The sequence below is a fragment of the Contarinia nasturtii genome, unplaced genomic scaffold (genome assembly GCF_009176525.2).
Source record: "Contarinia nasturtii isolate CC-2019 unplaced genomic scaffold, AAFC_CNas_1.1 Cnas_scaffold_3116, whole genome shotgun sequence".
Taxonomy (NCBI): domain Eukaryota; kingdom Metazoa; phylum Arthropoda; class Insecta; order Diptera; family Cecidomyiidae; genus Contarinia; species Contarinia nasturtii.
This window is the reverse complement of record NW_022200428.1, coordinates 460,289-485,666: the sequence shown is the minus strand read 5'-3', so window position 1 is coordinate 485,666 and position 25,378 is coordinate 460,289. Positions and strand designations below refer to the sequence as shown.

At 35.1% G+C, this 25,378-nt stretch overlaps 5 protein-coding genes across 13 annotated transcripts; 4 read left to right on the top strand and 1 right to left on the bottom strand.

Annotated features, from left to right (window-relative positions):
• The first annotated feature begins 1,845 nt into the window (after nucleotides 1-1,845).
• LOC116349723 (platelet-derived growth factor receptor alpha-like) lies at nucleotides 1,846-7,454 on the top strand. Its single transcript, XM_031781287.1, has 9 exons — nucleotides 1,846-2,107; nucleotides 2,205-2,358; nucleotides 2,861-5,462; nucleotides 5,814-5,916; nucleotides 5,982-6,162; nucleotides 6,234-6,325; nucleotides 6,381-6,601; nucleotides 6,676-6,893; nucleotides 7,009-7,454. The coding sequence occupies exons 1-9, from the start codon at nucleotides 2,026-2,028 to the stop codon at nucleotides 7,295-7,297; spliced, it is 3,942 nt and encodes a 1,313-aa protein (XP_031637147.1). The 5' UTR covers nucleotides 1,846-2,025; the 3' UTR covers nucleotides 7,298-7,454.
• Nucleotides 7,455-8,725: 1,271 nt separating this feature from the next.
• On the top strand, nucleotides 8,726-12,182 carry LOC116349726 (chymotrypsin-like elastase family member 2A). 4 transcript variants are annotated; one of them, XR_004201941.1, is made up of 7 exons: nucleotides 8,726-8,885; nucleotides 9,017-9,041; nucleotides 9,133-9,212; nucleotides 9,280-9,411; nucleotides 10,568-10,624; nucleotides 11,048-11,484; nucleotides 11,556-12,182. XR_004201941.1 is itself a non-coding variant. In XM_031781290.1 (7 exons), exons 1-6 carry the CDS (start codon nucleotides 8,828-8,830, stop codon nucleotides 11,048-11,050), a joined length of 366 nt encoding a protein of 121 aa, XP_031637150.1. In that variant the 5' UTR covers nucleotides 8,726-8,827; the 3' UTR covers nucleotides 11,051-11,484; nucleotides 11,556-12,182. The 4 variants fall into 4 exon arrangements, 3 of the variants coding, with proteins under 3 accessions (XP_031637150.1, XP_031637151.1, XP_031637152.1); XM_031781290.1 differs by having other exon boundaries at nucleotides 9,006-9,041; XM_031781291.1 differs by lacking the exon at nucleotides 9,017-9,041.
• An 80-nt stretch (nucleotides 12,183-12,262) lies between these two features.
• LOC116349724 lies at nucleotides 12,263-14,066 on the bottom strand. Of its 2 annotated transcripts, none has more exons than XM_031781288.1 (2): nucleotides 13,953-14,066; nucleotides 12,263-13,864 (listed from the first exon to the last, which is right to left on the bottom strand). In XM_031781288.1, the coding sequence occupies exon 2, from the start codon at nucleotides 13,828-13,830 to the stop codon at nucleotides 12,475-12,477; it is 1,356 nt and encodes a 451-aa protein (XP_031637148.1). In that variant the 5' UTR covers nucleotides 13,831-13,864; nucleotides 13,953-14,066; the 3' UTR covers nucleotides 12,263-12,474. The 2 variants fall into 2 exon arrangements, with proteins under 2 accessions (XP_031637148.1, XP_031637149.1); XM_031781289.1 differs by having other exon boundaries at nucleotides 12,263-13,861.
• A 4,189-nt stretch (nucleotides 14,067-18,255) lies between these two features.
• On the top strand, nucleotides 18,256-20,578 carry LOC116349714. Of its 2 annotated transcripts, none has more exons than XM_031781269.1 (3): nucleotides 18,256-18,374; nucleotides 18,521-19,167; nucleotides 19,464-20,578. In XM_031781269.1, the coding sequence occupies exons 2-3, from the start codon at nucleotides 18,550-18,552 to the stop codon at nucleotides 20,556-20,558; spliced, it is 1,713 nt and encodes a 570-aa protein (XP_031637129.1). In that variant the 5' UTR covers nucleotides 18,256-18,374; nucleotides 18,521-18,549; the 3' UTR covers nucleotides 20,559-20,578. The 2 variants fall into 2 exon arrangements, with proteins under 2 accessions (XP_031637129.1, XP_031637128.1); XM_031781268.1 differs by having other exon boundaries at nucleotides 18,518-19,167.
• A 1,055-nt stretch (nucleotides 20,579-21,633) lies between these two features.
• Nucleotides 21,634-25,236, top strand: LOC116349716. 4 transcript variants are annotated; one of them, XM_031781272.1, is made up of 6 exons: nucleotides 21,634-21,904; nucleotides 22,076-23,213; nucleotides 23,297-23,349; nucleotides 23,422-24,172; nucleotides 24,240-24,627; nucleotides 24,698-25,236. In XM_031781272.1, exons 2-6 carry the CDS (start codon nucleotides 22,081-22,083, stop codon nucleotides 24,893-24,895), a joined length of 2,523 nt encoding a protein of 840 aa, XP_031637132.1. In that variant the 5' UTR covers nucleotides 21,634-21,904; nucleotides 22,076-22,080; the 3' UTR covers nucleotides 24,896-25,236. The 4 variants fall into 4 exon arrangements, with proteins under 4 accessions (XP_031637132.1, XP_031637135.1, XP_031637133.1 ...); XM_031781275.1 differs by having other exon boundaries at nucleotides 22,073-23,213; XM_031781273.1 differs by having other exon boundaries at nucleotides 22,070-23,213.
• Nucleotides 25,237-25,378: the final 142 nt, after the last annotated feature.

Here is a 25,378-nt window from a genome sequence, read left to right as displayed (position 1 = left end):
AGACATGGCTCCCATACAAAAATATCCCCTATATATAAATCCCTAGCAAATCGGAAAAAATTCACTCGAAACCAAAAAACCTAGGAAATTGAAAGAATTCTCCTCAATTTTCTACATTGATGAGCTAAAAAAAAAGGTCTTCACTTTTAGAATCAAAAACCCTAGCAAAGTCGAATAATTTTCGCGAAAAAAAATTTCTCATCCAAATCCATCCCCCCGACATGAAAAAAGTGACATGGTGGCGCCATGTACCTGTAATATGGTGGTGAAAGAACAAACTGTGCATGTGCGACCACACAACGTATTTGCGACCACATTGTGATAGACGATTTGTATTTTCTTCTACTTTTTTTTAAACGAAATAAATTTTAAATACAAAAATGATGAAATCGCAAGGAATTTTCTAATTGTAAACATTTTATTCTTGAAAATAGATAAATTTTATGATCACTCTTTGCGACCACGCACATTTTGCATTTGCGACCACAAATTATTTCATCCAAGTTGATAACAACTAACATCAATAATGTGGTCGTACATGCTCTTACATGAAAATTGTTCTTTCACCACCATGTTGTACATGGCGCCACCATGTCACTTTTTGCAATACACTGTCATGTCGCAGGGATGTCCAAATCACAGGGGGGGGGGTAAACCCGACCCTCTCTTGCGTTGTATATTGACAATGTATTTGAACACAACTCGATTTAAGAAGCGCCATCTCTTTCTCGCCAGATTCTCATATATTTTTTTCTTGCAAACGAAATTGCAAATAACGAAAATAATTAATAGAATTTATTATAAATAACAAAATTGAGAAAACACACAAACATTTTATATTATATGATTCTCGTGTTATGAGGTTGCTTTGCTTTGCTAGACCATGTAGAGATGGATATGTGGAGAAAATATGTATTTGTCAAACATTGATATCTGTCAAAAGAAACAACGTAAACAACACGAAAAATCTTTGCGCAAATCTGCGATTGCATAGAGAACTGAACACAAGACATGCTAATTACTTGAATCTAATTTTGTTTTTCTCTCGATTTTTTTTTTCATCTCTTAGTCAAATCATAAATGTACACTTATTACAATCATAAATGTTCAGTTCTCGATGCAATCGCAGATTTGCGCAAAGATTTTTTGAAGGAAAAAAAAAATAACAACATTTTTAATTTTTTATTTGCAATAATCACAATAATACCGATAGTTCACCAGAAAAATATTCACTTCGTGTTGTTTACGTTGTTTCTTTTGACAGATATCAATGTTTGACAAATATATAAACGAATACCCAAGTGTGTAAAGTTTCCCTTTGGTTTGCATTGGGACTCAGAGATGGCGCTCGCAAAATCCGATCGCCTTGAAAGCCGACTGTAAGAGAGGGTCGGGTAAACCCCTACCCCCTTCGCACATTACTGCTTTATTATTTGGCCAAAAAACTTGACTGCTCTTAGACAATATAGTTCAGTAGTTATTGAATTAGTATTGCATTACCAGTTCGGTAAAGGAATAAATTTGGAAACAGTGCGGAAAAGTTAGACTCACGGATGTAAGTTCCTTTTTATTTCATAGGTATCACTCCAGATATGAATTTTTTTTCCATAAACCAAAGTCGCCATGTTTAAAAACGCCAAATTCGTGTTCTCTGACCTCAAAATATTGACCGATTACAATACTTTTCACCTTACACTTTGTGTGCGGAAAAGTAAAAAAAGACTCCTGACAAAAACATAATTATCATTTGTTGCGCGAACGAACATTTTTTTGGCCAACGATTATTAAATTCATTCGAGATAATTATTCATTTTATGTATTCAGCAGAGATGTTAACATAGTAGACAGACGTACATCAAATTGCTACAATCGCAATTTGGAGTCTCGCACAAACAGACCATAATTCAATTATCAAACATTTGACTCAATATAATTTTGTTGGTTTTTTTAGTGTACTTTTCTTTAAAAAAATAAATTCATCAATAGAATCAGTATAGTGAATGTATTATCGGTCCAAATTTTGCGATGGAAAAAAGAGACAAGTTGAAAATATTTTTGTTTCAAGCACTGATGATTGTATTTGTGATGCATTCATTGGACACTTTACGTATGTATTTTAATCAGTTTTCTTAAATCAATGCGTTTCAAGGTGTTTCGATTTGATTTATTTGTGTAATTGAATTTAATTTATTTTTTCGCAAAAGATGTTTCGCCACCGAGAATGATTTTGCAACCGCCCAACTACGAAATCATTCGTTTTATTCATGCAAGTTCAAATGGAACCGATAACAGCCTTTTGTTGGAATGTAAAGCCGAGTCAACCATTACAGTGACTGCGACAGAAGGAGATGAAATAAGGTACTGCACATATATGAGTATATAATTTGGAAATATTGAATTTAAACTACCTTAAAAATGTACAAATCTTCGTTCTGAGAATTGCGACGTAAAATCAGCGATATTCAAGAGAAAAACGGTGGTCAAGATTTCATTTTTAGTTGAGAATTCTAGTTTTATTTAAAAAAAAAAAAATGAAAAAAAATTTGCGTCTCTCAGGGAAGTCGAAAACACTCTTATCTTTCGCTCTATACAGAATGATATCAGTCAGTTTTTGTGCCAATAAAATGTGCACAATCAACAATTGCGATAACCGCTAGTTGATACATTTCACAAATCTCTCAATACAAGATCACTCACAAACCCAGTTCTTTTTATTCAAAGAAAGCAAAACAGTTCTTCTGAATTCGATTTTCACTACTTCTATTTAAATATTTTAATCCGAACGAATTGATTCTGAACATTTTTGACATAATTTTGCTGTCAATTAGAAAAATATTTTTTTTTCTTAAATCAATTTCAGTTGGATGGTTCATTCGACAAATTTAACCCTCGAGTCAATAAGACCTTCAAACAATATACTTGATTTCAAATATAATTGGACGAAAGATGGAAAGCCTTTCGATTGGACTGCAAATAGTCGTGTGGAGCTTCGACTCGGCGAGGGAACATTAATCATAAACAATCCACACGAAGAAGATAACGGCCAATATCAATGCTTTGCACAGAATGATTATGGTGTCGCCACATCGAATTCGGTGTTGGTGCGAATATTTACATCGAATCCACCAGAAGACGAAGAACCAAATTTAGAAAATGCCATCGAAGGACGTCCATTTAAATTCGATTGTCAAGCGCCCACTGAGTGGCCAAAACCATTACTCTTTTGGATTAAATTAAGTAAAATCGAGAAGAATATTACGGTGTTTGAGCAGATTGATGACGTTGAACGATTGGGCACCGACCATTCAAGCGATCATATGATCTTAGATCAAAACGGAACTTTATACTTTTCTCAAGTTTCACGTAGCGATGCATCGGATGGTTTTCATTATGCGTGTGTTGTCACAACAAAGTCGACGGATGCATTTCAAATTTTGAAACGAATTGATTTAAACGTAACAAGTGAGCCAATAGCTGAAAACACGTCTCTGCCTAAATTGTTGTTTAAAAGCAATGAATTCGAAGAAGTAATGTGGGGCGAAGATATTACGTTGATTTGTATTTTTGATGTGCGTCAAAATGTGACATGGAAAAAAGACGGAAAGTCCGAGATTGACACATATGGAGTTTATATTAATGATCGATTGCCCGATAAGCAAATGTCATTTACCATAAAAAATGCGAAACAATTCCATTCGGGAGCATACACATGTGCAGACGAGTCTTCAAATCAAACGCATACGATGAGGTTGACGGTGAATGTCCCGCCGTTTTTCATTAACCAGCCAACCGTGCAAAACTTAAGAGTAAACGATACAGCGATAATTAAGTGTTTGGGAGGTGGAATACCAAAAGTTATAAAGAAATGGACTCACAATGGAAAACTAATCGAAGAATCATCTCGAGTAATCTTCAAACAAAATGCGTTAGTGATAAAGAATGTCACTGAAAGTGATATCGGCAATTACGGTTGCAATGTTTCCAATTCCGTTGGATATGCTTACAAAGATGTTTATTTGAATGTTCTTGAGCCATTCCCACCGGTATTCATTGAAACACCCGATCATTTAACGTCACCTATGGTTGGTGAATCAATAATTTTACCTTGTCGTGCATTCGGTGTGCCAACACCTCAAATAAGATGGACCCGAAACGGTCAACCATTGCCAGCCAATTTATACACAACATTTCAAAATGGTGATTTAAATGTTCGTTACGTGGAAAAAGCACTTGAAGGTAAATACACTTGCTATGCATCCAACAATGTGGGTCATGTAAATGAAACGTCATACTTGTACGTTAGAAACCGAAGACAGGTAATCATCGAAAGTGATCGTGGTAGAATTGTGTTTGGCGGTTCGGTGAAATTAAGTTGTGCTGTGCCCGATGAATTTGAAGAATATACCATCAAGTGGTTTTTTAAAATGCTTCCAATAAATGTCGATGATAATTCAAAATTCACTATAAGTGATAATACATCTCTGATCATTTCAAACGTCACCTCGAATGATACGGGCCCCTACAAATGCGAAGCCATGTTTGATAATCAAAAAGAGGAAAATTCTATCTATATACTTGCTGGATATGATCATGAAATTTTCGATAAGATGTGTAACTGTGGAATAATGCGTCGGGATCACCCTTTTTTGGATTCAGAGTATGCAATTAACTATAAAACCCAAAGCAATCAGGATCAATGGAAAACCTATAATTCATCCTTTATACCAATTTCATGGGAAAATTACACATTCAACATCAGTGGGGTGCACGATAAAAATGGTTCAATCATAACCAAAACTGGTCACTGTGTAAACCGTCCAAGTATAGGTCATAGTAAGCTTGTGTGTGAACATACAACATCATCAAATTTGGATATCTCATGGGATTTACTAGAATCGAATTCATATATTGATTATGATACCATTCGAATGTATTATACACGTAGTGACACAAATGAAACACACCCAATAGACATCACTGACCTGCGTAATGGAAAATTTTTCATTTATGTTGACCCAAGTTACTCATATACCGTTTATGCTGGAGTTAGCACGTCACAAATTTCAGAAAAAACTTTTGCTGATTGTAGTCCGCCACGCTTAATGGACAGAATCAAGGAAATGTCGGTGTTTGTTGCCATTATAGGATTTATAATGTCAGTGGCTTGTGTTAAACATTTGATCGATGAAAATCGACGCTGGAAAAAATATTATGATTTCATAACATATTTTAATGTTGGATGCCCCGAAAAATATGATGAAAGTGATCCACTGTATAAAAAAGCACAACATCTTCCCTACGACCTAGAATACGAGGTCAGTAAAGGAAGAATTCACAGAGAAATCATCCTTGGCAGGGGTCAATTTGGAATTGTGCATTATGGAAAGGTAGATAAAATCATGGATCATGAAGAAAAAACGGAGGTTGCCATAAAAACGGTTAAAGACAATTCAGACACAGAGGTATTTTCAATATTCTTCTCACTATTATTTCTCCTTACCAGTAAACATCCCCAGCCTATCACTTCCGATTTTAAAAATTCCTGGTGGATGTGGTAGAGGGGTCCAAAATAAGACATTTTGCATCAAAAAATTTCCCCAAATTAATATTGGTTGTTATATTCGATCAACTCTATCTCGTAAACGACTTAAAATATTCGATTACTCTCTTCGGCAAAGTTGTAGCCCATAGGGAGACGAAAAAAAAATGTCACCACATGAATTTTAAAAATCGGAAGTGATACATTTTTCATGTTCAGTTATGAGGAAATAGTGTTTCAATCGAAATGATCCAATTTAATTGATAATTTACAGAGCTTGCGTGCACTAGTGATAGAACTAAAAATTCTAATTCATTTGGGTCATCATTTGAATGTGGTTCGACTACTTGGGGCAAATACTATTAATATCAAGAAACGTGAGCGATTTGCGCATATTTTGATCTAGACAACGGTTAATGTTTTACTTTACTATGTTCAACAGGTGAACTGTTTGTTATTCTCGAATATTGTCCATATGGCAATCTTCAAAAATTCATAAGGGATCATCGTCAGTATTTTGTTGATCAAATCCTTTATGATGACGATAATATATGGATTGATCAGGAAATAACAACACGATATCCAGAACAATCTGCTGATGACAATGACTCAGGCATCAATAGGTAATCAAAAATAATTTATTTTCAACATCGTGTCACATTACTTATGTCTTTTCAATTTAATATATCCCTAGCGAACAATATCAACCACGAAAGAAATATATCATTACCAGCATACCAGATAACTCTGGAGATGAGAGTTCAAATGAACCGCAATCCAATTTAGGTTGGTGACATTAAATATTCTGTCGTATATTCTCTTATTTCAAATATCAAAACAGTAAAAAGAGTGGCTCCATTGCGTTCATTATCAACCACCGATTTATTGCATTGGTCGTATCAAATTGCACGCGGCATGGAGTATTTGGCATCACGAAAAATGGTACACGGTGACTTGGCAGCACGAAACGTTTTACTTTGCGAGGGGAATGTGGTGAAAATTTGCGATTTTGGCTTGACACGTACAATTGACAAAGACTATATATACGTTGGACGTCAAGAAGTAAATACAATTTTCGTTATTTTTAAGTGTATTTTTCCAATGATTATATTTCACTTAATTTCTTTGATGTACAGTCTCCGTTGCCAATCAAATGGCTTGCACCCGAAACGTACAAAAACCTTCAATTTTGGACGCCTTCGGATGTGTGGTCTTTCGGGATCTTGATGTGGGAATTGTTTTCTCTTGGAAAAACTCCATATCAGGATATAGATCATAGCAACCACAAAAATCTTTTCGAGCGCATAAATGACAACTATCGAATGAAGAAACCAGATTATGCAACACAGGAAATGTAAGCTATTTGCTCATCACTGGGATGCATTTATTCAATGGAATCAATGAAAAAACTCTCGAAAATGCTTTGTAAAATTTTGAACTAATTTCAATTTCTATTTAACCAAACATAGATATGAAATTATGTTAAACTGCTGGCAGATTGTTCCTGAATATCGTCCACCATTCAATCAACTGGCGAGACGAATCACAAGAATGATTGGAAAAGATGTGGCCAAGCACTATGATGATTTGAATGCACCAAATATCCAAGCGAATAGGGAACGTTTTAACTCTACTAAAAACAAAACAAATCATATTTCACTGGATGTTGAAGAAGAACCAACTCCATCAATATCTTCACAATCAACCGATAAAAATCTACCTGAATACATTCCAATGACTCCATTAGCAATGAAATAACTATTCACATATGTGCGTATTTATAATGCATTTGCTGTGTCATTGCTATTTATGGAACATTGGCACAGATAATTCTACATTCCATATTAGAACACAAAATATTGATTGAAAGAAATATTTTTTGAATAAATAAACAACACGATTCATTTTAACGCAATCATTTCGATGTGCTATATGCTAAAAATTATTTTTGAATCATGATTTCATAATCAAACGAAAGAACGTATTTCATTCGTTTATAATTCGACTTTTACTTTTCCGCACACACCTAGTGTGTAAGGTAAAGTATTGGAATCGGTCGAAAAATTAACACCCTCAAAAAACATGTTTTCTGGGTGTTTTAGGAGCCGGGGAACACGAATCTAGCGTTTTTTCGATGTCCGAATGTATGTGCGTACCCTGTACCCTGTACGCAAAAATTTGTTAACACGATAACTTTCAAACAAGAAAAGTAATTCAAAATCTGACTTCACAGGATGATTGGGGGTGCCGAGGAATAGAAACCATTAGATTTTGAGCGACTTTGGTTGACAGAGTAAAGTGTCATGTCTGGTGTGATGCCCATGGCCATCCATGGGAAAAATTCAATTTTTCTTCCAAAAGTGATATTTAATGTATACTTAAACACTCAAAAATGTGTATTGAGGGGTTTTTGGGTACGAGAAAACCGAATATGACGTTATTTTTGCGATACAAATAACTTTCGACACACTTTTCATACAAAAATTTAAAAAAAATTGAATTTATGTATGAAATCCATGTCTGTATGATATCGTAATGAGCTGAAACTTTGCACAGGTTATTTTTATCATATAAAAATACCATTTCGAGAGTTTGAAGACATTTCAACGCATATTAGGGGTACCTCCCGAACAAAATTTTGGATTTTTCGCTCAAAAACGAAATTTTGTATGGGAAGTACCCTTAATATGCATTGAAATTTCTTAAAACTTTCAGAATGTTAACTTTTTGTGAAAAAAATAACCTCTGCAAATTTTCACAAGATTTCGATATCATATAGGCATGGCTGCGATACAAAAATTCCCATTTTTAGTAGTTTTTGTATGAAAAGTGCTTCGAAAATTATTTGTATCGTAAAACTAATGTCAGATTCAGTTTTCTCGTGAATTCTTTGAGTAAAAGATTTGTAATAAATGCATGTTGTGGATCACAGTGCGGAAAAGTTCATCTTACGGATGTAAGACATTTTATTTGAATTGTAGTCACAACACAAGCGGCTGTTTTTAATTCGAAGCCAAAATATTATTCGTCAACCAGTCGGTTGTTGATTCTTTAAAAAATGTAATCATTTAATCGAAATCATTTGCCCTTTAAGATCATTGAATTATCTTATCTAGCAGAATATTTAGCTTAGAATTAAACGATGTATTTTTCAATTTTCAAAGCATCGATAAATGAGCTCGTGATCTAATGGAGGTTGGAGGTTTAAATTCTTTGAAAATATTGAATGAATTATTTTAGTCCACTGAAATACTTAATTTCAATTTATTTGATGTTAAAATTGAGAAAATGAAGTATTTTCTTGCAATTTTCTATCTTCCGCTGTTTCTGATTGGCATTCTATCAGGTATTAAATAGTTGTTGAATTATTTTTGTGCTTTGAAACAATGTTTTTAATATATAAGTTGCCTATATATTAACATTTTGTATGTATATGAACGAACACGTCACTGAAAATTTATATCAGAACATTTCCAGATTTACAGTATTGCGTGGGAACTTTGTAAGAAGTTTTTTTGTACTTATTTACTATAAATTGGTGAAATAAAAGTGAAAATTGTGAAATCTCCAATATTTTTTGTACATAATTATAGCTGGCGGCTTATATTCAAATCGGCTCGTTTGTCAACATTTGAGTGACGTACCAGCCGTATCGAGGATATTTCCATGGACGGTATATCGATTTATTATATTTCTTTCAAGCAATTCAACCATGTTTTAATGTTAATCTCAACATTTAGGCGGCCTTGGAATATCAAAACAGCAGTGAATTTCGTTTTTTGTGTGGTGGCACGGTAATATCCCAGGGCTTTATACTTACGGCAGTGGATTGTGTAGCATCTCGACCTTCGGTTATAGTTCAATTGGGAAATGTGAGTTATATTCGTCAATTGCATTCCAAACATTTGTTATAAAAACTGTTCTCATTACTTTTCCGCACACACCTAGTGTGTAAGGTAAAGTATTGGAATCGGTCGAAAAATTAACATCCTCAAAAATGTGTTATCAGGGTGTTTTTGGGGCCGAGGAACACGAATCTAGCGTTTTTTCGATGTCCGAATGTATGTGCGTACCCTGTACAAGAAAAGTAATTTCAAACAAGAAAAGTAATTCAAAATCTGACTTCACAGGATGATTGGGGATGCCGAGGAATAGAAACCATTAGATTTTGAGCGACTTTGGTCGATAGAGTGAAGTGTCATGTCTGGTGTGATGCCCATGGGCATCCATGGGAAAATTCAATTTTTCTTCCAAAAGTCGTATTTAATGTATTCCTAAACACTCAAAAATATGGGGGGTTTTCGGGTACGAAAAAACCGAATATGATGTTATTTTTCTCACAGAAGACGTCACTTGTAATATTTGTGAACTCTGGTAGTAATTTACTAAATTACCACCATTACAATGTGCGGCATGGTGATTTTTGTATGTATTGTATTTGCTTTGCTGTGACAGCGCTGTACAGTATTACCACCAACACTGCGTTGAGCGATAGTAATATTGCTCAGCAAAGCACATACAATACATACAAAAATCACCATGCCACACATTGTAATGGTGGTAATTTAGTAAATCACCACCAGAGTTCGCAAATATTACAATTGACGTCTTCTGCGAGTTGCGATACAAATATATTTCGACACACTTTTCATACAATAATTTCAAAAAAATTGGATTTTTGTATGGAAGCTATGCCTGTATGATATCGTAATGAGCTGAAACTTTGCACAGGTTATTTTTTTCACACAAAAATAACACTCCGAGAGTTACGCATAATAGGGGTACCTCCACTCAATTGTATTGAAATTTCTTCAAACTTTCAGAATGTTAGCTTTTTGTGAAAAAAATGACCTCTGCAAATTTTCAAATGATTACGATTTCATACAATCATTGAAAAGTCTTTCAAAAATTATTAGTTTTTCGTGAATTCAAATTGAAGTAAAAGATATGTAATAAAAGCATGTTGTGGATCACAGTGCGGAAAAGTTCATTTTACAGATGTAAGACATTTTATTTTTTCTAAAAAAGCTATCTCTGACTGACAATGATAACGATGCCAATCGAATTGTAAATTATGAAGTGGAGGTAAAAAATCGATTAGAGAAGTTTTTAAGTTTTTATCAGTGATGGTTTTTTCCTATTTGAATAGCGCTATGCTGAATCGTAGCGGTTGCCGCACACTTTGTTTGTACCACACAGAGCATATACGTTCGCGTTCGTTCTCTGTTCGACATGCGTTTGTATACTGACTATGGTATTAGTGTATTATACTCTGTTAGCTCACTGGTTACTTAGATTATATGACAATAAAACGCGTATGGCAACCGCTTCGATTCAGCATCTGGGCAGCAATGCTGTACAGACGCTGCGAATAGCTAGCGCTATTCAGATAGGAAAAAACCATCACTGGTTTTTATTCACAGAAGATAATTGTTCATCCCAATTATACGTTTAATTTAAATAATTTCGTACAAAAAATATTGAATGTAATTTAATTTTCTCATTTAGTAAAAACTAAAGGAAGCGTTCTGTGGAATGATGAAATAAGCGGAGGACCACTTACCACGTATAAAATATCGAAAAAAGAGACTATCGTTGGTATTGTTTCATTTGGTGTTGTTGAGAACAAGATAAATTATGACTGTGGCGGAATAATAATATCTGAATTTTTTATCATGACATCGGCATACTGTGTGCGCAAAGAAAATGAACCGACTCGAGTTCGATTGGGACCAGTAAGTAGACGTTTGATCGTTGATTTCTGTTTTTTGAAACTCTTAATATTTATCACAATATCTATCGGCATCCAAATTATACGGAGTTGACGAAACAGAATAACATCGCTTTGATTCGATTGAAAAAGCTCATTCGATTTGCACCGGCTCGATTGCAAATGGAGTTACGTGATGAAGACCCTGACTTGACTCTCTATGCAACTAAATGGGGTAAATGCAACACTAGTATTATTTGTATTTTTTGAGATAATGTTAATATTTTTTATCTCATGGAATTACAGAACCAGACAACATAGCCGTGCTGACCGCCCTTAAGACAATGTCACTTTCCGTATGCAACGAAACGCTTATACATATGAATTACAATATTAGCATTGACGAACGGCAATATTGTGCGCACGATCCGGAAGCAAATGAAGATAGATGTCAACTAAACAGCGGAGAACCACTTATCATTCCCAACATCCACGAACCGCACGATACCACAGTGATTGGAATCGCTTCGCATGGTGTTGGATGTAGGAGAGTTTATACTCGTGTGGCATACTATTTGGATTGGATCGAACCAATTGTTTGGCCACACTAACAAGGGTGCAATTCTATTCACTCAAAACAGAAAAAAAGCACAGCTGAACAATGCAAAGCAAATCGCTCAGCAAGGAAAGAGACCTATTCTGCTTAGCATCAAATTTTCACAAAGGATCGATGTGGAACGACCTTTTGTCCATTCTAGATTGCTTACTTCACGCTGTTCTTCAACGCATTTACCTTCTTTCGAAAAAATTTCCTTTGGTATAGCACAAATTTAGCTGATTTAGATTTAGAATGAAAGACATTACATATGTGTCACAAATAAATGAATAAAACCAGTAAAAAACTGACTTCTTCATCAACATTTTCAAACTATGCTAGACCAATTTGTATGAAAGCTTCAAAATATATTCATAGTATTTTTTGAAAAACACACAATTTGAGTAAAACTTATTCATTTGATGTTCGTTTTATATTTTATTCAATTTTATTTTGAAGCAAAAGATGATAATTTTAATTACATTCCTTGAATGACCTTGAATTTGTTCAGGCATAATTTTCAATAATAACAGTAATCTAATTAGTATTATGATTTCTATATTTTCGGCAATTTTCACATGTGTGTATTTTCATCTGCTTCTTTCCTCTTCACCATCGTATCATCTCACCTCAAATTTTGATGAAGACGAAATCTTGAATTAATCCCCAAATTAATTGATCGCCAATATCATTGTTCGACACATTCAGATCGCTATGAAATTGTATAACGATATCAGATTGCAAATGCATTTCCGAACTCATTTGTATGAAGGTGCAACAATTGGTCGGTGGGTCTTGTTTGAAGCGAATTTCATACAGACATCCAGGTTTTAGGAGAACAGACTTGGTCAATGACACTTCAGTCGGCGAAATCGAGCATAAACGAATCATTGCATTATAAAGAACCACTTCGTTGCCAAGCATTGTCGAATCAGACATTTCAACGATTGTCATTTCTGATGGTAGAGATTCGCTGCGATGCATATATTGATTGTTTTCAATAAAAGTTAGTGCAGTACATGTGAACATTTTCAATACCAGTGGTTCATTGGTCGAGAATCTGGTGGTTTCCATGTTTTTGATTAAATATGGCGAAATCACAATATTATTTGTAACCACACGTGAACATTTGATTTTTTCTAGATTGGTGCGTTTATGGGTAACAAAACCTTCCCGGAGATTTCCGTTGAATAAATTCGCTTGATAATTTTGAATTCCGATTAATTGAACAATTTCTTGGTGTTCATCAAGTGAAAAAAGGCCTCCGTAAGATGAAACGATTTCGGCAAAATCTGCAAATGGCATCGATCGGTAGCGAATTTGAAAGAATAGGTCGCCGAGATGATTTTGTACCGTTTCTCTTGTCAATTCGCTTTCGCCACTGGCACTTTTCAACCACACGATACACGCATTGAAAACTTCTACTTCGGTGCATGACAAAGAGTCCATTTTCAAAATATGTTCAAGCACCTCTTTCTCGCATTCCAAAAAACCGTTCGATGCAAAAACCGTCTTGATATTGGTGCTGACCATCAGTTTGCAGTATCGTTTCAAATCTTCTTGACGATAGAGAATGGCAAGTGCCAATCCCCAACAAACGTTCTCTTCAGTCAGAGTTCGACGTAGAAATTTCGTACATACATTCAAACATTCGGGTACATTGTATTTGTCGCCGAGATACATGACCTTTGCAACGTTGTTCATTGTTATTTTTGCCCGTCCCAAATAGAAGAACTGCAAAAATTCTTTGAATTCAGCGGATGTGGCGTCGGTAATGACAGCGTTGATGTTATCCCAATTATTGACCATTGTATCAAGCACATCACTGACACTGGCCAGAAGAAATGTGTGTACCGGAATTTCTTCATCTTGACCTTCGGCTGACTTACAAATGAAATGAAAATCGGACATCTTCTCCTTCAAATACAACTGTTCACCAGCTATCAAAATACCTTTAATCGCAAAATCATTTGATGTGGTTGACATGACTGCCGAAATTCTCTTTCGAAACAAAGTACTACTGAAATGAGGAATGAATTAATTTATTATTACATAGTGAATGCGTCGCTCACTTTAATCTCCTTTATTTTCCTAATTTAGAACATTACCTTCGATAAACAATTGAATGCAACACCAATCAAAAATGATCAAATTGAGGTTAGAGATAAATATTGTAAGTAATAAGAGAGGGAATAACACAAAATACGCCTCTCCTCACTGACGTTTGGTGGCCGCTGTTCTGTGTGTTGTTCGCTATTCGCATTGTTCGTCTGTATTGGTGTGCCAATTGTATGGCGAGACAGAGATGGGATTACACTACTACTATGTTAGTATGTATTGATGCGAATGATTTCACAATTGTTCGACATACAGCTATTCACTGGTTTGCCATTGGCATTGTCAACCAACACGTTAGGCGACGCCACTGATGAAAAAATATTTCTTTTCGCCTTGTCACAAATATTAAGAGTATAGGAATAAGGTCTTATTGTTATTACCATTTCTACCATTGAAATCGGTGATTTATCGGTATATTGAAGGTAAGACAACTGCAGTTGTTCTGATATTTGAACAAGTCGAACTGAGCTAATGAGAATGCTACTATGAAAATTACGAATGCAAGGAGCAGTAAAGGTCGTAATTTTGAATTTTACCACCAGATGGTTGACTTTTTACAGATGTCATTTTTTATGTGCAAACAAATGTGACAACACCATTGTGTGTTGAAGATCATTAGTGTTAGAAGACAAATACATCCGAGCGATACGTCGAGTGAATTACTTTCATTTTTGCATTCAAGCTGAAAACACCTTCATTTCAGTGAATAATTTAGTGCGCTTCATTTAATTTAACTCTTTAAAGTGAAAAAATCGAAAATTTGTTCTCGTTAAAAATGTACTCATTTTCTGAATTGCCCCATGCAAAACGTCAACAAATCGAGATGGATACGGAGAGCATCACGTCGGGGCCCAAGAAAAGTGATTTGGCACCGAAGTTTTTGCGGAAATTGTATCTGGATAAGAAGACAGCCGACGTGTATTTCGTGTGTGGCGACAAGAAAGAACGTGTTCCGGCCCATAAAATGATCTTATCGAAAGCAAGCAATGTATTTGATGACATGTTTTATGGAAAGTCGGACGAAAAAGTCAACATTGATGTGGAACTACCAAACACTTCAGCCGCTGTATTCAAGGATTTCTTACAATTGATTTACATGGACGAAGTAGACTTCGACACAGCAAATATTCCGGAAGTTATTGGTTTGACGAAGAAATATCGCATACCGGTGAATCGCTTGTTTTACGAATTGAACATTGTGCCCGCGCAAGACTCTCCGGGAAATATTATTAATGCACTTAATGATGATTGCATGCAAGCAATCTTTCAAAAATTACCAAATATTCGAGACTATCTAAATGCGGCAGAGGTATGTATTCGATTCCAAAATAACGCAACAGCAGCTTACCCACCCGAATACAAAACAGTTTTAATCCAAACTTGTGAAGAAAGTAAAAAAAAATCGAATGATTTAGAGGAGTTTCATTTGAAACGTTTTCTCCCAATTTTCGGTTCATCGGTACAGACAATTGCTTGGTATGATTCATCCAGTTCTGATCGCGAACAAGAAAATAAACTTTTCAATATGATCGCTGATTATTGTGGAAATTCACTGACTGAATTTCACATTTCTGATCATCAATTGGATTTTAATACCCGATCTCCATTTGAATCCATTCAAGAATTAAGATTTTATCAATGCGTTCCTTCCAATTTCGGATCATACTCGAAACTAACCAGTTTAATGTTGTTTAAACCAACAACCTTGACAGAAAATCAACTCGTTCAATTTATTAGTTTGAATCCTCAATTGAAAGAATTGAGATTTACTAAACTGAATGGAACGCCAGCGATTTTCGAGCAAATTGCCAATTTTGGACAAAATCTTGAAACTCTGTCATTTGAATTAAATGCATACTATGGCTCTGATGAATTAAAACATCTGGCGAGACTACGAAAATTAAAAAATTTAGGAATACAAAATTACATAAGATATGTTCATTTTAATTCATTAGTGAAATCTCTCACTGAAAATGATGTCCGCATTGAATCATTAGGTATATTTTTATTAAATTTTGAAAATCAATTTGTGCAAAAATTAAAAAAGTTTAAATTGAAGTGGTTAAATATAAATACCGTAAATGTTTCTAGTTCAAGTGAATTGCTAATAAATATTGTGGAGAATATACCCACAATTGAGAATATGAATATTACATTTTTAGAGAATATAGGAGCTGAAACAATAATAAAAATGCTGGAAAAAAAAACAAGTTTAATTGAATTGGAGTTTGGGTGCCGTTCGAATCAGTTTGATATGAATGATTACAATTCGATTGTGGCATTAGCTAAAGATCGAGTTAAAGTGAAAATAAAGTGCGATTCATCTGAACTTAAGCGAGATGTTTTGGATTTAAATCGAAAATGGTTTGATATAGTAGTGCGGAGTAATACAGATTGACAAAATCGATATGTTAGTGGTCAACATATTCAAATTTTTCAAAAAATTTGTTATTAACATATCAATGGGAGTCAAGCTGTTTTTTTCTGCAGTATTGGTAATCAAATCTTTAATCAACATGATTCACCATTTATTTAAAAGCACTTTAATGTTCTCAAAGTATATCAGCAATTTGAATCAATAAAATTTTAAAAAAAACTTTGTCATTTTATTTTATTTTTCATTCATTACAGAACTAACAGAAAATTGGTGTATACCAAAAAATGACAAAATTAAATCGATACCAACACTCTTTCTCTCTATGCATCTCATATGCAGAATCGTTCAACTTCATATCTCGCAAACTTCATGTAGTCTGAAAGGCAATGCTCAAAGTTCTTCTTGTCTTTGTTGTCATAATATTCAATTTCGCTGTCTTTAATGTACATTATAATCGGTTTAATGCCTTTCAATTCTCCCATTTTCTACAAGTAATCCACCGTTTTACTTTTCCGCACACACCCGTTCGAACAATTGGCACCTTTTGAAAGGCGCACGCACCATTTCTACGCCTTTTAATGAAATGACGAGAAAAAGAATGAACAACACATCGTATGACTCGTATATTAGCAGCGTCTACGAAAAACAGCATAGTAGTTCATTCGATTTTATGTATGCCAAAATGCTAAGACCATACTTCTTCTTCGTTTGAATCTTCATTGTGCGGCGAAGATCCGCACAAAGAGGAACAAGAAATACCAAAAATCTAATGAATCTGCGCCTACTATGCTGTTTTTCGTACAAGCTGTTTATATACGAATTATACGACGTGTTGTTTATTCTTTTTCTCGTCATTTCATTAAAAGGCGCGGAAAGGCACGGGCTCCTTTCAAAAGGCGCTGATTGTTCGAACGGGCATAGTGTAAGGTGAAAAGTATTTCAATCGGTCAAAATTTTGAAAACTTCAGAAACATGTTTTCTACCTATTATTGAGGTCAGAGAACACGAATTTGGCGTTTCTAAACATGGTTTTTGTTAATCTGTACGTCGTACATCGTACGCAAAATTTGTTAGCAAGATTGCGCTCATCGTAGAAACCTAATTCAAAATCTGACTTTACAGACTTTGGTTGATGAAAAAAAAATTCATGACTGGAGTGATACCTATGAAAAAGAGTCCAATTTTCGTCCAAAAGTCATTCTTAATGTAGACTTAAACACTCAAAAATATGTATTGGGGGTTTTTTGGCACGAGAAAACCGAATCCGAGGTTAGTTTTGAGATACAATCAATTTTTGTCACAGTTTCCTTGAAAAAATCAGAAAAAAATGAATTTTTGTATGGGAGCCATGCCTGTATGCTACCTTAATACTTTGCCTAGACTATTTTTTACACAAAAAAATAACATTCTGAAAGTTTGAAGAGATTTCAATCAAAATTGGGGGTATCTCCCATACAAAATTTTCAATTTTGGCTCAAAAACGAATATTTTGTATGAGAGATACTCGAAGGTATAAATCGATACTTCACATTTTTTTCTTCTACAATTTCGAATTAATCTCAATATTTTTTCAAAGATTGTCTCCGATCATTTTCATTGTCCAAACAAAAATATTTTAATCGATTTGTTCAATTCATTTTGCATGATACCATCGGTTTGAGTTTTCAATGAATCTCGATTCGATTGAATTAATTCCATTTACATCAAATCTAATGTCATTCTTCTTAGTTCATTCATTGACAATATCTTAAATAACGGCTTTAATAACAATCACTTCGCTTTTAAAAAGTTTGAATTGAACGCACTCTCGAAGTCACTTTTTCGGAATGTGCGAGTCCGTCCTCTTCAATAAATTTGGCGCGATTGTGACAAACAGAAACTTATACAACAACCGAACTGTCAAACGAACCAAACACTCTAATTGCGTCACAAATATTGTCGGTCCGGTTGATGTGCATCATTTTTTTCTCTGATTAACCTAAAATTCCAATCAACCTGAAATTCAACAAAATTTGGGCTTCATTTTACAAATACGGTAAGTATCGTGAAAAACATTCTTTCAAAAGTCGATGGAATCCAGTTCGCTTCAATACCTACTTTGATTTAAAAAAAATACAATAGTTCTTTTCCGTAAAAGAAACCTTTTTTCAATTTTTTATTTCTATTACCGTTGTTCAGTAGAGAATAGCTTTGGTCACCACAACGGCATTATGGATCAAAAAAACATTGATACTCTGGATCTTCTGTGGAAAAAAGAGTCTCGCTACGAGAGCTCATTATACGTGGACATTTTTCGAAAATTGGATTTAAAAAATCGGTACAACGCTCAAACTGAAAGTCAGTATTTTCAATCGACCGAATCTGTAATCGCAAAATATATGCGCGATGAGAAAGATAACGATCAATCAGTTTTATATCGAAAAAAAGGTGACAAATGTTTCAAGGAAACGGAATGGCAAGAAGCGATTGCGTGTTACAATCAAAGTTTGTGTTTTGCCACCATTACTTCCGAGCACATTGGAATTGGTTACGCAAAACGAGCTCAATGCTTCTTTCAATTGAAACGATACGAGGAATGTTTATTGGACTTGAATTTGGCACGACACTCTAATTATCCGCGTCAATATGTGCAATTATTGCAAATGCGGGAAAGAGAATGCATTAAATTGATTGGCCAAGGTGATATAGAGCCGATGACGAAAGTGCCAAAAATAGCATTTTTACCGAGTGAGAAGTATCATGAATTGGCAAATGTTCTGGATTTGACACGCCAATCGGATGGTAAATGGCGTTTTGTTGCAACGGAAGACGTGAAAGTTGGACAAGTGGTAAGTGACTTTAGCACAAGCGTATTTAGATCAATTTTTGAGTGTCTGTCTGTGTTGATGCCAGCAGATGAATGGAAAATTTGCACCTTCTCCAATTGATTTGGTGTGAGAGTGATCAAAATGCGTTTGGAGCTTTGAATATTCATGCCATTTTCGCTCTTACACCTTAACCAATGAGGGCGGGGTCTTCAGACAACACCGGTCCGTAAAACCGTTATTTTCAGTCATCTGCTGACACCGACACCGCGTGACACAGGTACTTATAAATGAACATCTTACTTTCCCTTCCCTTCCAGGTATTGGTGGAGAGTAGTTTCGTGTCATCCTACACCCCTAGTGTGTCCCGGTGTTGCATTTGTTCGGCGGGCCTCACAAATTTGTTGCCATGCTCAAAATGCTCAAAAGTTTTAATGTGTTCATCATGCAACGGATCCATAATCCATCAGGTAGAATGTGACGCTTTTGTACTATTCGATGGCCAATATAAGCTTGCATCCGACACCTTTCGATCGATTTTACTAGCGATGTCATTGTTTGAAAATGCCAACAAATTAATGGACTTTGTCGAACCAATAGTCCATGGTGATTTGGGAAATTTTCCAGCTTTCATAAGCAACGACGATAAATTGACAAAGTATCGTGCATTTTTACATATAGCTCATGGTTTGTTCATGGTAATCGACGATAAGAAGGCAGCATTTGTCAATTACTGTGCACTGATGGGTCATCCGGTTGTAAATCGTTACTTTCATACGGTTAAACATCGTCGATTTTTAATCCATTTGATATTTCATCACATCAGTTCTTTGAGACTGAGCGCTCTCAACTCGATTGTGAGTGGATTGGAGTCACTGGAAGAAATCGATTACACATTTATACTTTCAAGGCATTTTAGCCATTCATGTGCACCACATGTTAGATTGAATTTGATCGAGGGACATATTGCAATGACATCCGTTCGACCTATCAGAAAAGGACAAACTGTTCATATTGCATACAACGAAACGAGTTTATTGAAAGATGTTCAAACTAGACAAGAAGAGCTTAAGGATGATTTGGGACGTAAATGCGATTGTGAACGTTGCAAATTCGAAGAGGTTAATGAAAGAGGAAACGTTAACGCTTTTGAGGAAGACTTTGGAATAACCACAAATATGGACTTTTTATACATTGTAAATGACGTGTACAACAAACAACAACAGAATACGAATGATAAACATGTGGATGATAAAATTGTTAAACGAGCCCAAAGACTACTCGACCAATACGGTTATCAAGAGTGGAACTCATTTTTGGAGATCGTATTCTTCTACTACTACTCCGCACTCGGTAAAAAAAGTGGACAGAATAAGATCACTTTTAGGAGCAATTCAACCATAAGTTTTGACTAAAAATTATGAAAAAAGTATTATATCCAAGCATCTTTGACGATAACAAAAATTTTGATTTTGAATTTGACGATTTTTCCTTCGAGAAAATTTATTTAGTTTCTTTCCATATTTTTAGTTCGTCTTAATCATTTGATAACGTTTAATTTCAACAATTTTCATTGTTTAGTTCAGTATAAACACTAATTTAAATATATATTGGCATTCGATCCAATAGGTAAATTTCAAATATTATTTTCCACCTATTAATTATTAATAACAATCATTTTATTTGGATATGCAGCATGAACGGTATAAATTGTTGATATGATAAAAAAAAAGTAAATAAAATAATGCAAACATTGACTTATAGAAATTTTAGAAAATTTGCAATTTTCATTTGTAGAGAAAAAGTTGAAAGAAAAAAACAGTAAAAATGTCCGAACAAAAAGAATATGTAAAAAATGTACATAAGATCGTGAGAGACGTTCATGACTCGTTGTGTCAAGAGGCAAAAGGTAAGTTGTACGTTGTTTTCAGATTTGCATGGAGACATTGGCACTTACTCCATCGATATTTTACTCCATCGAAAATTGTCGATATAATTCAAAGGATTTCTTTGTACTACAAATTACAATTGCCAAATGAAATATATTTAATTTACACTTGAATTTTTAATGCAAGCAGAGTTATTATGGGCACCTCGGCGATGTGGACATTTTTACTTCTACTATCGTACGTCTCCTGTGCCAATCACAGCTCTGGAAATTTCCATTTGAAATTCCAAAGCAATTTCCATTTACCATTTGAAATACATCAACGAAAACACTTAAAGGGTTTTTACTAAGAAGAATAGTTTAAAGTGGCATCAAAAAGGATCTAATCTATTCCGCTTTCATATTTTATGGAAAAACTTTTTTTTAATTATTCATATTCTTTCAGTTCCTCTAGAAATTGATGACACATTTGATTTTTTCCCCATTTCAAAGTTGCCCTACGGTGAACTCAGCGCCCCTCTCTCTTCACTTGCCTTTGATACGAACTGCAGAAACTGACAATTTGACACATAGAGCTTGACCCGTAAATCATGTACACACACGATACGACCACATTGCGTTGTGCAACAAAAGGATGACCAAACAGTAAATTGTTACAGTTTCCAGACGTCATTAATCCAAATGTCAATTTATGTGTATGGATTGACAATATTATAAACTAGTTTATTTGCATCGAAATACAAAAAATAAAGAAGAAATCGTCGATATCTGGCATCTAATTGTGGTTTTTCACCAATTTTTACATTAAATTTTGTGAATTACTCATTTTCCACGGAAATTGAAATATTCAAGGAAAAGTTCCAGCAAGAGCAGGTTAGTAACACGTGGTTCATATGGAAGATCCAATTGACTGTACGATTTGATATTTTCCGCATTTCTTTATTAAATCAGTTCCATCGACCTTTTTTTCAAAATTTTTTTGTTTTTTGATTTGTTTTTTTTCAACAAAGTGTCATCATTTTCCCCTTTATATTCCAGTAGTGGCTACAATGAATTTACGAAATGGCAAAATAAAGCCGGACTTTATTGATTTGGATGATTACGAGAGCCCGGAAAGGATAATGCCGTACAATACACGCTATCGAATTTCAAAAATAAAAAGCGAGCCATCATCATCTGATGACGACGACGAACCATTGCAATGTCTAGTTGACAATCGTTTTCTACGACCACGTAACCGAGCCACACCGCCGCCATCGATTGCTTTGATCAACTATAAGCCTGAATACGATTCGGACGATGAAATCCATGATGAATCGTCGATCGTTGACATTGAAACTGTACAAAATCAAGTAAAAAGGATCAAAACTGAGGTAATTGATGACGAATATATGGATTATTGCCATAAGCCAGCGTTGCCACGTAAACCAGTTCGAAGTTCAAAAGTTACCCGTCGATCGTCAAAGCCATTGAATGGTCCCGACAAACGTAATTATCAATGTATTTTATGTCGTAAATTTTTTCGATATATGTGTAGATTGAAAACACACATGTCAACTCACACCGGCGACAAAATGTTTTTTTGTGCCCTATGTCCAAAGAATTACACCAGTAAATCATCGTTGAATGTGCACATGCGTGTGATTCATTCGAATAAGAAGTCGGAAAATGTCTCACAAACGAAGCCACTTTTTGTAAATGTCAAAGATGAACCGAAGCAAGAGCCTCAGCAATTTCTCGAATTTAAAATCGAACCATTTGAATATGTCGCCGAAAGTAGTATGCTTGATGTTGAAACATCCGCCATGGAATACACTCCGTTTGTTTGGGATGACAAAGAAGTGGTGTCAAATATGACGACGTCGGTGCCGTGGCGGGATAGTGAAGTGTTGAAGCCGAGCGACAAAGAGAATCGATTGCATCGGCTGTGCCCGACACCAAGGCCAAAAGTCGCATCAAAGTATATGCTGTGGCAGAAGGAATCGACTGGACTGCAATCATGCTATGTGGACATTTTCAAACAGCTAAAATCCAGACGATCTTCATTCGCCGAGATTGTGATCAATTCAAAGAGTGACAAAGCCACCCAAGACAATGTCAAGAGCACTGAGTCGGCGGTTGAAGAACGTGAAATCGGTGACATTGAATTTATTCAAAAGAATTGGCAAGAGGCACGTGAGTGGTACGTATTATTGGTTGTTTTTCGATTATTTTTCGATTATTTTAAATTAACTCGATTCTTTTCTTTTGTTACTCTCCCCTTAGGTACAATCGAAGTATTTGCCATGCAAAATTGGGAACGTTTCATCTCTCCGTAGGTGAGTATTTAAAAATCAGAATGTTTATTTTTTTCAACTGTTATATTAATTGAAAATTTCGATATCGATTAGGTTATGCAAAACGTGCACAGTGCTTCTTCAATATGGGCATGTACAAAAAATGTTGGATCGATTTATCGATGGCCGAGAATTCGGGACTGCCGAAAGAGTTGCTACCGCAATTGGAAAAGCATAAAAATTCCTGTCGAATGATGCTGAAAGTAAGTAAAATAAACGACGATATCGAGCCGACTCTCAGTTTCACCGCCGATCCAATGTTCCCGGAAATGGCCCATGTGCTGGAAATCACCTGCAACGATACATACGGACGTCACATCGTTGCCAAAGAACCCATTGCCGTTGGTCAAATTGTCTTAATCGAAAAAGGATTTGTATCGACCACAACCGAATATTATGTCAAGTGCTGCATATGTTTAACGGCCGATACAAATCTGGTGCCGTGTTCAAGGTGCTGCAAAGCAATGGTTTGTAAGCGATGCACCACCCGAAAATACCATCAAATCGAATGTGAACTTCAATCGACGGTGAATTGTGATAACAATCATTGGCTCATCAAAGTGATTCGATCGATTTTATGTGGAATTGCTCTGTTCAATACCATTGAAGACTACATACATTTCGTGGAAATGGCCACCACTTTGAATTATACCGCCATTCCCGACACCATTCCCGATATGAAATCGAAATATCGCGCATTTTTACAATTGATCCACATGCCGGCGCTGCAGAATGACGCAGTCCCTCTGGCCAAAAAACTAATGACCGCATTCTTGAACCATGAAATCGTCGGACGGATTTTTAGGTGAGACTCATGGTTCTTTTTTTTTTTTAAATATTTGTATTATGGTTGAATTCTCTCTTAATTCCAGTTCGATGAAACAACAACGCTTTTTAACGCATTTAATTTTACATCACTTTGCAGTGATTGAAAAATTTGGCATAAAGACTTTTGATAACGGTGAAAGTGGTTGTGTCGAAATCACCGCACCAATCTCATCATACTTGAATCACTCGTGTGCACCGAACTGTTCCAAATTTTTACTCGCCAATTCAATTATCGTGGTCACCATGCGTCCCATAAAAAAAGGCGAACAGCTATTTGTTAGCTATTGCGATATCCGAAATAGCGACAAGGAGCGTCAAAGTATTTTACGTGAAAAATACGAATTTGAATGCCAGTGCGAGCGCTGTACATTGGCACAATCGCCAACGATTGGTGCACAACAAATTCAATTGTTCGATCGAATTCGAGCAGAGGTGAGCATTTCAAAAGACAAAATTGTTTTTTCAATGGTTTTTAATTGGACATTTCAATAAATTCGATTAGGTTACCGAACGTTTTATTCAAGAGAATTTTGAATATTTGGCCAGCAACGATCAGGACAAACGCAAAGAATTGTCGGAGCGTGTAATGGATGTTTTATACAATTTTGGACGAATGCCATGGAATAACACTGTTGAATGGGCATACGTGGTTTACAGCATTATTCTCAGTCATCGCTTTCAAAAGAAACTAAAGTATTGAAAATGCATGAACTTTTTCGGATTTTTGAGACGGACAACAATACACAACATTTATGTCATACATTTTTATCAATTTATTTTTTAAGAAAATACCATTCTCTATATATGTGAAAAACGTGTTGCACTTTTTCAACAGTAACACTTTGTGTTTTTGACTAGAATAAGACGTACAAATTAGTCCAGGGACTGGAATTAAGGAAAATTCGATTGAATCATCGAATCAACATAACAAAAATGTCATAGCCATAGAATTTTGGATATTAGACCGTTTGCCAGTTGAGTAATCGAGTAATAAATCAATCTTGATTATGAAGAAATCAAACAAATGTACAACTCGATACACGAGCTTCAAAATTCTTTTATATCAATTTTTCGTTAAATGTTTCGTTTAAAAAAATGTTTAAAATTTAAGAAAAAGAAATAAATTTAAAAGAATTAAATTTATCAAAATCAACACAAATCATTGTACATGGCTCATACATGT